General features: G+C 29.4%; 1 protein-coding gene across 2 annotated transcripts in view; it reads left to right on the forward strand.

Annotated features, from left to right (window-relative positions):
* Positions 1–15,288, forward strand: part of Gfrl (Glial cell line-derived neurotrophic family receptor-like) — a 598,276-nt gene that overhangs the window by 536,418 nt on the left and 46,570 nt on the right. For both annotated transcript variants that reach the window (XM_076399821.1, XM_076399820.1), the window contains one exon: positions 5,730–5,957. In XM_076399821.1, the coding sequence (XP_076255936.1) occupies positions 5,730–5,957 (228 nt within the window). The remainder of the gene's footprint in view (positions 1–5,729; positions 5,958–15,288) is intronic.

A 15,288-nucleotide genomic window follows, 5' to 3' on the forward strand; every position in this document is an offset into this window, starting at 1 on the left:
ATTTCTTGAAATGGTAAACCAAATCAGTAACTCCAAGTCTACTGGCCAAAATTATGGGTTGTTTTATGGGATAGTGAGAACCTTATATATATATATATATATATATATATATATATATATATATATATATATTTTATGTGGGATAGTGAGAACCTTATATATATATATATATATAAACCATTAAATATATAATATTCTTTTTACAATATATACAGTAAACCTACTACGATATTTAAAAAATTCCACTCGAAAAATATTGATGAAATTGAACCATATTAGATAGAACGCTTAACGTTTGAATTTCACGTGACCTGCTCTTGAAAATTGATCATGCTGCCGTGCACGAGGTGCTAAAGTAACGAAAGAAAATCGAACAATTTTAAAAATCATTAATAACGATAAGTGCGAGAATAATATTTGGAGAAGATAATTGCCAGAAATAAAATGAACGTTCGTATGAGATTTCAGGTTGGTGTTAACATATAAATGTTATACCCAGCATAAGGCTATATTTAAATTCATTAATCTGTTCTATTTCGTTTTTATTTAAATTATTTATAATTTATTGTATATCTTCTTATTTGCCGACGACACAGTTATAATGCCAAAAATGTATCTCCGTCCAATGCTGTAAAAAAAGTAGCTGTCAAAAAGATCTACATATGGACTAGAGACTGGAACATACAGCTTGATATCTTTAAATTTGCCATGCTAATACTGCGTTGTAGCGATATGACAAAAACCTAATTATTTCACTTGATGGATATCCGATAACTCAAGAAAAATTAGTTAAATACCTCGGAATACATCTCGATTGTAGGCTAAACTGGAAATATCATGTTATACAAAAAGCGGAGTAGATTACAATCAAGGTCAAATAACTGTACTGGTTAGTCGGAATATACTCTCTACTTGAGAGCATCAAGGAGATCGGTTTACCAGTTAACGTGGACCTATGGAATGCCACTACATGTGGTTGCAGTAAAACATCAAACCATCTATTATTACAACGCACTCAAAACAAAATTCTATAATTAATTAACAACGTTTATCGCTACGTAACCAACAAAGAGCTGCGCGATGATCTCAGAATCAAATAGATACACATAGAAGTGATCCAACATTTCGCCATAAAACATGAAATAATGTTAAAAACTCACAGCAACGTGAAAGCAATATAGTTACTGGACAATATGCTGAAAATCATAATGTCGAACCGATCCAAACCACACGAAATTGTTTTGTGTATCAGTGTATTGTGAAATTTAGCTTGATTAGATTAGTTTTATTTTAATTTCGGTAATACACACTGATGCATTAATCCCGTATTCGCATTGCTTGTGTATTAATGCAACTACAACACAACAGTAGTAATAAATTAATTTGTAAATTAAGATTGTATTAAGCATATTTAATGTAAGGTGTAATTAATAAAAATTCTACATATTCTTTACTAATTTGTGGTAAAATGTCAATATCATCAACAGCCATCGAGTTTGTAAAAAAATCGTGCAGTTACAATACAAGTAGTAAAAATACTATATTTATTTGTTATACCCCAAAACTGAGGATTACAAACGATACGAGAGCTTGATTATTATTCTAAAATTTTTTGCTTGGACCTAAAATCAATAGAAACCGTTGCCAGCTGATTCTCACCTGCATTCTGTTAAGGATGTTATTGGGTTGTTAACGAATAACCTCTTTCTGATCGAAATCTGATTCAGAATATTTTAATAGACCTGCAGATAGGAGTTTCCTTTTCAACCACCAATGATGACATTCTGACACCACTATCACCACAAATTGAAGGTTTTTTTTCTTACGAATATTAAATTGAGACATTAAAATAAATTCGCAAGTCAATATATTACACAGTAATGCTAATGCATTTTTATAATACTGGATAGTATTGTTAACAGCATTAAGACATACTAAACTGTTCCCAAATATTATGTAAATAAACAAGTTACTACTAACAGCATATTATTCAAGATGTTTCTGGCCTTGCACATAGGTCTTCTGCTGACGAAGGCTATAAGATTCTGATAGGATGCGGATAACAGTGGGTTTAATGGGACAACTTCTGTTATTTTGAAAACATTTGAAAACAGCTATTGCTTGTCCTAAATAAACATTTTTGGGTTGGAGAAAACATTACTGAACATAAATAATTTCTTGATGAGTATTATGGATACGCACTCGTACAAGCCGATGGTACTGAACATTTTGATCGCACAAAACCGGTATTTACTTCAGAAAATATAAACAGTCGAGATAAGTTAACTTCAATTTGAAAGAAAATAACGTGTTTACAATTTAGTAGCTAATTTTAAACATACATCAGTTTGTATCCAAGATGATTTGATATGTACACGCACTAACTTAAAAGTAACAACGCCTTGAATATTTACTATCGGAGATCACATTCAGGCCTGGTCTAGCGAAATGAAAGCTATTTCTTATGTAGTTAAATGACAATGGATGAAATACCGAAGCACTACTATAGCAAAAATATTATTAGCTGAGTGGATAGAAACTGGTGAATCAAATTCAAAGTAGAAAAAAAGGAATTTGTTCCAAAGAGAAGCATAGAGCAAGCAATCAAATACTTTTAGAAAGTGTTTAAAAATGTTTATTTTTCAGTTACAAAATCATGGTCAATAACAAAGAACCGAATGAAAGACAAAGTGCGGTATTGTAACTGGTGATAAAAACTGGATCTTCTGCGGAAATTATTGGCTAAGAAATTCATAGATTGTTATAGCACAACTATAAACACCGACACCAAAAAGTTTGACTCATAGCCCTCAAGTTCCATTGGCCATACGGTAGGATCAGGAAGTCAACAGTTGTTTATGATATAATTGAACAAAGTGAATGATATATTGTTGAAAAAAGATCAGCAATAGCGAGGAATTGACACAAAGTCATCCCGTTACATGACAACGGTCGCCCACACGTTGCGATGATTATGAAGGATAAATTGCTACAATTTCGATGAGAAATACTATCGCGCTCAGCATACTCTTCAGATATACTTCTGATTATTACTAGCGTAGATGATAAAAAGACTTAGCTTTTACAAGGTTTTAAATTGCTGAAAATGTGAGAAAATTGATAAATGATTCTCTGCCATACCAACATCGGTCTGTTGATATTTTATAGACAGGTTGCCAGAAATGTTAAAGAAGTTGTAAAAAATTAAGGAACATATTGTTATTGATGTATATTGTACTAGCTTTTTTTCAGTAAACGCCTTTTTGAGGTGACAAATGGTCAGAATATATAGGAGCGCCTAATAATAGTGTAATATATAATATAAAAGAGCATTTATATTTCTAATATTACATAATTGTTCATAAAATAACAAATGTTAATAATTCAAGCATTAATAGTAGAATATAAAAATTCAAATCAACTTTCTATAGCGAAGACATTTTAAGGATGTTAGGTAAATCATATATAATATCCAAGAATTTAACAGAAACGTGCCTAAATTTCCATTTGAATTGACATAAAATTCTTCTAAATGTATAGCTTTAAAGTTATTTACATGTATTTCAGTTCCTACTAAATGTATATTAACCGAAAATAAAATTAAATATTTTTAAAAAATAAGGAAAAGTAATTTAAACATTTTAAAATATACAAAGTACAACCAGGGTCCTAGAAATATTAATATAAACCTATACATTTTTTTAAAATATATTTTAAAGTCTCCTTTTACCAACTATGGGTTTATCTGGACTGGACCTACACTTTAACGTGGGCCCCGAACTTTTTAGAAATTACAACAAATTTAGAAATCATCTCGGAAAACATCCGGTCTTACCAAGCCTGGTTACTGGCGTGACTGGGATCATTTTCCTTGTCGGATTTTACACTCTTGCCTAGGACAATCACAAATATAAATTTACGACCATGCCCCAGCAGGATTCGAACCCGCGGCTATCGCAACAGTAGAAAGAGCATCCTATCGCCTTTACCACTGCCGGCCACCAAGCAGGCTAAATCTATACATTTAAAATTATATTATAACGGTAACAATTATATAACACTGTAACATTCTATAACTACATTTATTGAGAATAAAAAAAATCCCAACGAGAAAATCCTTTAATCTAGTCAAATCGGTTTAGTTTTGCGAAATTTGGATGAACAGTATTGAAGATAAAATTAATTCAGTAAGCATTTTTGTTAGAAAAAAACTATACACCGAGAATTTTCGCATTACTTAATTTCAAGAAATTATGAGGTAAGTCCAAAACGAGTTTTAGGATTTCTAGTCCCATAGGTAGCAGGTGGTACAAAACAAATTTAAGGAAAAGAAAATATTATATCTTAACAAATTCGAGATCAAGAATTAGAATGTAAGTCGGTTTATCCCCATCAAACTATTATAAATGTAATAAAAGCCAAAGCCATAGAACATAATTTTTACTCACTTTAATGTTAACACAACATAATGAAAATTAATTAATCTTTTGACATACTACAAAGCATTTTAATGGATTTTAACAATTAACAAACTATAATTCTAGCCATCTTAGCAACCGCAACAGTTAAGAGGACACTTCTACTATTGTTATAGTCCCGGGTTCGAATGCTGAAAAATTAGAAAATCTGGTAAAGAACAACCATCCGAAACGAGTCAATAACCAGACTCCAAAATATTTTTATTATAATCAACTAATATATAATATTGCTCGTACTTGTGTAGATCATATTAATAACTAAATAATGAAGTTTTTGATAGAATTAACGCAAATAATTTAAAATATGCATATTGTATGAGGTCATCAGCGACAGCATAATTATATTCTGTTAGCGTTTTCTAATTAAGCTAGAACTAAACTACTGAGCATATCTAAACTGTTTAAAACTCGATAAGAAAGTGATTATAAGTAAAATAATTTTCTAAATATTTTAAATGATAATTAAAACTAAACTAATTCTATTAAATATTACAATAAACCAGAACTAAACTACTGAACATATCTAAATTGTTTAATAGTCGATAAGAAAGTCATTATAAATAAAATAATTTTCCAAATATTTTAAATAATAATTAACACAAGAATATTTAAAATAATTAATAAATAAATGGACTCTTTTTGATTAACACAAATACGAAATATAATAGCACAATTTTATTAAATAAATTTTCTTAAGATGTCCTTTTATAAAGAAATGGCGAATCATATGCCATAAAATTATGACAGAGATTAAAAATTTACTATTAATTAAAAATATAATATTTAAATAATTTCGATCTATCTATGGTATTTTTATACTAGAAAAGCTAGTAGAAAAGCTAGTTCTAACAAATAAAAGTCAGTTAAAAAATAATAAGCCAAAAGTTTCTTATTAGTCTAAATGTACTAAACAAAATTTATCTATAAAATATGTTCAAACTTTAAACCATTAAACAAGAAAATTATAATTAGATTTTGAAGACACACAATAGTTATAACAATTTAACATTATGAATTAAAATAACCTATGAAATAAAATTTATAAATTTGAATAATACTCTATTATGACACAAAAATAATATTCTTGCATGCCCAACTTTTATAATAAACGATACATTTGATATTTTGTTAAACTAATAACAACTAAAAGTATGTAACCATGTATAATGGTGAAAATGGTGTATATTTTTTATGTCGGCATAACCAATACTATGAGCACATGAATGTTGTTTACAATCGTGGTTATTTCAGCTTCCGAAAATGTGACAATGTATGGTGCAACCGACGATATTGTCCACTTGCTAAAAAATCCCCTCGTGGACACGTCCAATGGTCAAGACGTTCACGCCGGCTACGACTATATTAACGTAAACATCCTAAAGAATGACAAAGTTAAAGGTCACAAAGTCCACTACACATATCCCGAGGAGGAAGACACGCCACTTGTCGATCAATCTTCCCACCATTCCGGTTATTCAAGTAGGTATTTCATGTCGTGCTATGTGTATCTATGTTTACTTGTCGTTTATGAAACAATTATCTATTTAAAGAATATTTTATCAAGATGCCAGACACGAATTCAAACTATTTTATAACTGTACACAATTTAACATAAAACACGTCTACTTTGGCTAATATTATTTTATTAGAAAACACCAAATCATTTCTAAAATAATATGTTCTTGGATGTTTAACCTGTTATGGCCAAAAACAACATTATTTTCTGTTGCAATATTGAAATGTGTATCCATCATCAATGGTTAATTTAAAATAATCTATTATTCTGTTAATTAATTAGGAAGATTTACTAAAAATAAACTACACGTTAAATGATACTAAAACTGTAAACACATGACAATCATAACAGTGAGATCAACAGCTGATACATAACTGAAATTATATATAATAAATATAGTACAGTATAGTGTATTGGTACAGTTTACTTTTGAATACCTACCACAGTAATGATATCATAAGTTTTAAAGCATCTATAGACAGAGTGACGTTTTTGTGCTTTCTTTTTCTGGTTTCAAAACCTTTATCAAATATTTTTTCAAATGTAGGGCCCGCTAAAATTGTCAGCTAAGTTAGGGGACTGGGGATTATTTCCTGTTTCATTTTACTGAATTTTCCTATAGATATAACAATACTGTGGAAAAAGAATATCCAAAAAGGTACATTTTTGTTCTGTCACAGTAACAATTTCTTGGTCGACATACAAGACCATAGTGGTGAAGCGACGCAAAAAATCTCTTTAAACCTTTCTAATTGTCATTTAAACATTATTTGATTTTATTATAGGATATGACGACAACAATTTTGCACTTTTATAATACCAAATAAAATGTGGTCTGTGGTACTAATTATCAACCTTAAATGATAATTGAAACAATACAAGGTCTGTCATATCTGAGAGCTCATTATAACTTGATATGACATATATATTTGCAAATGTTTCAAGTTAAATAAGAACAAATATGGCCAAGTATAAGATACATAAAGAGAAATAATACCTAGAGAACTCCTACTGGTTAAATATAATTTGTTACCATAATGACATTTCTTAATGATTGTTTAAGTAACGACGCTAACTTTAGCGATAAGAGCAGGTGGAAAAATCCAAGAATCAGAAAAAAGGTATATTCAGCTTTGCGTCTAACGCATCACTAAATATGTCACAGACATGACTTATAGATGAGGACATCTCCTAATCTTCCTAATATATATATATATATATATATATATATATATATATATATATATATATATATATATATATATGTATATAATATTATTACTTATAACAATCAATATAAAAGTCAACATTTATCACATGCAATTTATTTCATGGCCGCATTAATTCCAAATTACACAACTGTTATATTTTGCTGAGTCTATAAATATATAGCTCATTTGCTAAGAGTATGTCAATTCCCTTTTCACTGTACGGGTACCATTCCACTACACCGTAGTTTCCTTGTCAATATTCTTCGACCCTCTTGTATTAGTTAGTTGGAGAAAAATAATTTCGTTTTCCTTGAAACAGATTTATTCACCTATATTTAATATACTAATATATCACTAATTCAAAATTCTAGGAATTCTTTCAATCTAATTGCATCAGTAGTTAATAGTAGACAGATGAATGAATGGTGTGCTCAGATTCAAGCTGCTGATGATAAACAATTCTTTTCCAAGTCCACCTAAGACTTAGCACCACCTTTCTTGTTGCAAATAACTTCAACCATGATGGTCTTCACATATTATTATCTTATGAAATTCAGTTGAAAATCTGTAAGTCTTTCTTTCAAAAATGGCTCGATTTCTTATGCGTGAAACAGCGATCCAATAATGGAAACAACTAAATTCCTTGTGATTTTCCTTTTTTATAAGAAACCTCAATATCTAGCTTTATTAGTATTCAATCTTATGTAAATTATTCAAGACTGCTATGGTTAATATTTAGTTCCGTATCGATGTCACGAGATGGTATCTAACTGTCTATGATGTTTGTTGATGTCTCGATGTTTTAAAGAAGTTTTTTTCGATAAATTTGATTTGTTCTCTTTGATGTAACGTTGTCCTAAGGTGTATATTAACAATTTTTTTTAAGTATATAGTAGGCTTTCCCAATTTTCAGCCAATTGACTCCGTTCTCTACGTACTTATAATTTATAGTGTTTAATAAACAAACATTTTGTTAACATATTTATACATATTACACACTCCTTTAAAGTTAAACTGGTTTATTACACATTATTAAGTGATAACACTGTTTAGTACATTATATAATACTATTTAAAATAAATGTGAATATCTTGTCAAGCGAAATTTAACGACAGTCATTTAAGCTAATATATTTTATTAATTTTATATAATTATATTTTTTAAGGGGCTAAATATCTATTTTGCTATTATAATTAATTTTGGCTAAAATGTTTTTTAGCCTTTCCGCTACTGCGGCTTGCTTTTGTGGGAACGTATTATGTTAAACTGAGCATAAAATAATTTTGTATATAGTTTATTTTGGTTAAATAGCATTTCGCAATATATAATATATAGATTTCAAATTAATATTTTATGAGTTATTAAAATATTTATAATGAATTCAGATTATTGATCCAGTTTATTTTAAAATTTTATATTAATTGAAATTCAACTTTTCGCTTTAATGCTTCTTTTATTCTAAATCTGCTTTGATTTTAATGATTTTCAATATATTTTCGTGTAGACTACAAATGTAGTTTTTAATATCAACCTGAATTATCGAATTACTGAATGCAAATAATTTTAAATATGTCTGTTTACTGTAAAATATAAATTAATTTTCTTAGGCGAAGAGTTTCAAGGAAGTTAACCAGGGCATGTATAATACTTAGAGCTGTGATGGAAGCCTGCTTAAATTTACATTTAAATTCTGATAAAACTGTATTAAATTTCAGATTTATAATTATTTTCGTGCGTCTTTATACATATATACACACTGTGCCTTTTAAGGATATTAAAGGGATTTAATCTGATTGATCCAAAAGAGAGCAAACAGCTAAAAACTGATATGAACCTTATACTTCGACAATGAATGCCAATTTTTGCTCCATAAATTGACCAATCCGTTTGCATCAAATTTTTAGTGTACAAAAGGCATTGTTTTCCTATTAAAACATTATAAGAATGTTTTAAAACTTAACGAAAACCAAGGTAATTTTCATATATATATGTATATCTTATAAAATTTGTTAATGTCAAACGGGCAAACCTAGATTGTCGAAAATTGAAGCAGTATATTCAGACAATAAGCCATTACCGATAAGAAACGAAGAACAGGACCCAAAGAGGTCTTGATCTAGAGTTTAATAATAATAATGATAATAATATATTTAATTAAATAAACCTGTTTGAATTTAATAAATAACACATTTCCCTAATAGTTAACAGGAACACTAGCATTTCAATTATAAAATATTGTACAATATAATAATAATTATTATTATTAATAGAATTATTATCGATGCAGTAATTAAATATTTTATTGAATTTCTTTGTATATTAATACTATACAATTCTGTAGTATAAACACATAGGTTTTGGTATGGCTTAAGAGGTGATATACCATTAAGACATTTTTATTTTTTGACACTCAGTAGGTAAATTATAATAAGCAACAAAATGGAGAATAAAACAGAAAAACAACATTTACAAAAAAAACTTTTATTGGGATATAAAATATTACGACAAGCATCTTCTCTGCTAGTTTCTTTTTATATTTTATGACCTGTTCTTCGGGGTAATTTATTTAGCTATTTCTGAACTCTGAACTAGAAATTGCCACTTTTCACATAGTACGTGTCCTCTCGCATTTGAAAACTATATAGATTACACATTTTTATTTTCGGATTCTAGTTATTATATTTAATGGTCGCTGTGTAAATATATTTTTAGTATATTATTTTACTAAGTACATTATTTTAGTACTATTTTACTAAATTTAAACTGAATATGTGAGGGTGTGTGCCAATGTGGCTAAATTTAATATATTTCGTACAGGTTTAAATTAGTTTTTTTTTCACGACGATTTTCGGCAGCATCAAAAGTCTTGAAGAAATTTGTTTTCGTAAAAATACTGCTTAAAAGTAATTGTATTTTAGGCTTATGCTTATGTTTCACTCATTTAAAGTCACATGCATGTCAAGGCGGAAACCCTGTATTGATGCCCAACCCGTATATCAACTAGTATTAGTTTTTCTTGATACAGGTGGGGTTCGACTCATACCGTTGTCTTTGTTGACATTGTTTTGGTTTTTATAAATTAAAAAGAGCGGTTAGAATCCTTACTGAGTTCAACGTTTGCTGTTGCTAGTATTCATTTATGAGTTTTGAATTTTCATTCAAGGCTATCCCAACCATTTATCTATACGCTTTATTTCTCTTTTATACTTTCCAATATTCCCGGGAATACACTCCTAAAGAAGTACATTTAGGAAACTATAAACCTGATGATATCACAATGATCTATTTTATTAGCTGCTAAAATTGTATGACAAAAACTCAGTAAATTGCGGAACTAAAACATTCACTCGGCGCAGGTTGATGGCAGTATGCAGATTCAGTTGTTATATGGAGCCGCTGAGTCCCTTACATGACTCAATGGTGGAGGTGGAATTAGTACGTTAGTATATAGAACAATATAGCCTATTCAAAGTTATTTTGTACATACGTCATCTAAATTTATGATATCAAAACGTCGCAATGTTGCTACATTAACTGTGAATATTCAGTTTGGCTTTGACATACAACGAAATTCTAGTTTAGATAAAATAATGAAACAAAATTGTTATCATAAATATATAGTTTATATTTAACATTATATTTCATTTAATGCATATATTATCGAAGGACTAAGAATACAGCTATAATAGTTTTATGTTAGAGTTGTTTTATTATATTTACATTGAACTCTTTTCCACACCAAACCATGAAGTAGAGTTCTAAGCGAGTTTTTTTTATATAACGTTAAGACCTGGAGGCCTAATGTACATAATTAACAATTCTACATTTAGTTCTTGTTCCCTTCGATGGTGTGTTTGCTTGTCAAGTCACCTTGATATCACTGTATTTTTTATTACTTCTGCTTCTACCTGTGGACACCATTCTTGACAAAATTGGTCACTGAATTCTGCCTAATCCATTTACCATACCTACAAGACAGTTAGTATTCATCCTATCCTCATACATTCTAACCTAATGCTCATGTTTAATTCTGAGCAATTACAATCATATCTACGCACGTAAACCTTTCACACCCTACAATACAATTTTCTATAGATATACTCTATTAACTATATGCTTACCTTTAGTTGTTTCCACTCTCATCACTCTGCCTCAGGAATTTCCAGCATTGCGCTGCTTTATCGCATATCCTGAAAATTTCCTTTAGTCAGTGTAACTTTCCGAGTCACTGTCCAAATCAATCACTAAACGATTAATTTCCAATATGTACATGTTATGAAATGTCTCGAAGATTAATAATAATTAGCTTTTCTATTTAATATAATATTCACAAACTGCTTGATAAAATGCGCTAAAGTTACATAATTCATTTCTCATAACAAATATATTCATGTTGCTATGAAATAAAACTATATTTTAACAAAAGAAGAAATGAGCAAAAGTTTTGCGTGTATGATCGAAGTATTTGAACGGTTTTTGATTTCTATAAATATATATCTCTAGGGTTCAGTTTGGTGTCTACCAGAGAGAAAGTAATTCATGTCTAGATCTAGATCATGTTGGACCTTTTGCAGGTTTTCTCAAGAGTTTCGTATATTGCTCATTAATTTCTTTAAATTTAGATTTTTCACTTAATGGTACTTCCCAACAGATAGAGCGAATCCAAATATTTTACTTTTACCCAAATATTTAGTACCGTTTTGTCGGTTAAAAAAATGTTACACGTAAGTTTTAAAGGATATTTTCATTTGAAGTTTTCGTGTGAAAAATACATTTTATATTACAAAAATATATACATAAAATACATGGTACAATGTATTTTATTATCTATAAGTATTATCCATCAATAGGAGCTACTTTTTCCCAACATTCTTGTAGTTTACGTGTTTCATCTCGAAAAATGAATCTTCTGAAACTATTTACGAATTAACTCTTTTTTTCTGCTTCATGAGAATAATAAGAATAAGAAGTAAAGCGCTGCTCAAACTCAGACATAAAGGTAACGACTCATATGTCGGCACAAGTTAGCAGTTCCAATTTTAAACCAACTTTACAATTTGTGGTCGAGCGTTGTCATATGGATGGATAACGTTTTTATCTCTTTGCTCATATTCTGAGCTCTCGTTCTTCTCACGGTACTCGGTGCGGGACTGAAACGCATCAATTGTAATCGATAAATTTCATCAAGAAATGTCTTCAAAATATCTTCCTCAAATTTTACTGCGGAAAAGGCCCTTTGTGTTCGCTGTTAAAATTAAATTTAATTAAGTTAAAATTTGGAAACCAGTATTAACATACTGAAATCGATCTAGTATAGTTGCCATTAACTACACACAACATTTCATGATCTTCAACCATCGTTTTCTTTAAACTGAACTGAAAACTTCGACGAAATAACACATACTGAAAAATGAAACCTGTTATTGGGGAAAATTGATAATTGATTAAACAAGGTTTAAGTCCATATTTCACATCTATTAATCCGGTTAGTAAAAAACAGGCATTTATCAAAAGACTCAAACTTTAGAAAATGCAATCGCACGCTAATTAAAAATAGCAGAGTTAATATGCCTATAAAACGAATATTTCTTTTTATTAGTATATTGTTTTATAAATTGGCATATTTTGATGAATTTGAATAATGAACGAACATCTGCCGTATATTCATATTCAAAACTAATTTCCATCTAAAATTAATTAACAATGGAGCTTTTGTTTCTATTTGTTCGCAAATCGTACAAACCGAAATGGCCGAGGTTTTGGAAACAATTATATAGCGTACAATGTGCAAACGCTTCAGGTGAATTGTATTCAATGTCAGTGGTATGCTGGAAACTTAAATACGCTACAAATACATATCTGCACAAAATTCATAATAACTATATATAATTACTAGTTGAAATTAAAAGATTTTATTGTTTATTAATTGAAATATTTATCGATAATAACCAAATGATTAATAATTATTTTATAATAACTTTTAATGTTCCTGTTTCTTCTATTACTTGTTTAAAATTACGTCTTAAAATATTTGTAAGTTGGATTCAACATTAGATGTGAGTTTATGAGAGTCAGAGTAAGATATAAGTCTTTGGTTAAAAATAAATATTTCTCTATCTTTAGAAATGTTAAAAAGAAACAAAAAAGAACTTAAAACCAATTTTTCTAGTTGACTATATTTTTTGTATATTTTCCATTCAATTAAATTTGTTTAAGAATCTATCTCATCAATACAGTTAATTTATATACAAGAAAACTGAGACATGATGAATTGTTTATGAACCTTTTCTTCTATGTAAGCACTCTAAAACCATTTCAGTTTAACTCTTTTTCTCTGTTACTCAATTGTATTTTTATTATTGAATTCCAACCGAATTATCAAATTTTTAAAATAGTTTATAAGAACCACAAAATCAGTTTTAAGAGACAAATATATTATGGTGTACTGTTTAAAGTTTCGGAGCCCTATTAAAGAATTAAAGAGAAGAATAAAATAAAATTAAAAAGAATGTAGTTGTGGTCCAGATTATAAGCAGGCCTTCTTTTCAATACTTTTCCTTCTCTTACACACGCTATATTAAAAAGGCAAGTTGTTTTGGACATTTTGGACAAGTCCAATTACACAGACCTGAATGCCACTTTCTAGGGACCACTAAACTCTACTAACTATTATATTACTATTTTAATTTCTAAGAAAACACCCTTGAACTTCCGAAACATTATTGTAGTTACTATTATAAATAAAACCATATATATAAATAAGGTTTTTCTTTATTTTTAGTTAGTTATTATAACTATTATTATGTCAATATGTTATTTTAAAAGCATTTTTGTGTTTTTAAATTCAAGTTTTATTATTTTTTATCTTTAGGTGAGTTCGTTATTTAGTCTTTGAAGTCGGTCCAATTTTAAATGTTTTGTTTTTCTTTACGCATACTATCGGACTGGAGAAAGCAGATTCGTTGGTTCATATTGTTTGGGCCTCCAGCTCATTTTTAACATTTTGCTTTAGTTGCAATCGTTCACCATATGATAATCACACTACGATTCATGATTCAGGATATGTGCTCACAATATGACCTTGTTATGGATCACCAGTTTTTGATCACGTAGTACGATTTTCATCTTTCCTATTGTTTATCAATTCGTGATAGTGTCTGGTTTATTGTAGTTTATATCTTTCTGATTTCTGTGCACAACCGCTCGTTGAATACTGACCAATTTAATTCATCTTCGTTAATTGCTTTCTCCATCCAAATTCGAGGTTCTTTTAATGGATTATATTTGATGTCGATATCATTTTCACTTAACTCTATTTTTGCATCTGGTCTTCTTTATAATGTCAAGAATTATTATTGCATTATGGCCAATAGGTTTTATTGCATTTTGGCCAACACATTTTGACATTCCATGTTTTCGATAGCAATTATCCTCGTTATCGCCTTTCCTTTTACAGTAGCCACACATTTAGATACCTGTTGGTTTAATATGCTCAAATGGCCGTAAACCTTCTTTGGACCTAGTGAGCATTGGATTACAGAATTTGTTTTTAATCCGATATTGTACGGCGACTTTTTGTTTATGCCCATAAGGATTACACCCTTGATAGGTTCCTTCTAATTTATTCTGACCTACATTGAAAATATATGATCTTCTTCTTGCCTGCCCCTGTACTTTGTTACCTCTTCTAGCACTTCTAAGGCATTTCAGTTTTTTCCTTTACTTTGCTATCTAATATATTATGTTCCTAAGCTCAAGATAATATTTCAAATCTGGGCAATACGACTTGATGTACTTGAGCTTAGAATTTTCATTTTCTGCAACAGAATTAAAATTACTATTATTAATTGCCAAACAGGTACAAATGGGTGTAGTGTGTGTGTACCTTTTCTGTGTTATTCGGTTCACTCCCTCGCTCTTCTGGTTATTTTGTTTAACTTCTCGTACGTATATATTTAACAAGGAGATCCCACGATTTTTTTACGATCTAAATGACTCCCACCCTCTTGACATTAACAACACTATCTTCCGCTTTCGGGACTGACTCTGCACGCGCTGTCAACCTCGTTCAATTTTATTAACC

The sequence above is a fragment of the Rhynchophorus ferrugineus genome, unplaced genomic scaffold (assembly GCF_030347505.1).
Source record: "Rhynchophorus ferrugineus isolate W39M unplaced genomic scaffold, kcgeb_rfMv2 rfM3, whole genome shotgun sequence".
Classification (NCBI taxonomy): Eukaryota; Metazoa; Arthropoda; class Insecta; order Coleoptera; family Curculionidae; genus Rhynchophorus; species Rhynchophorus ferrugineus.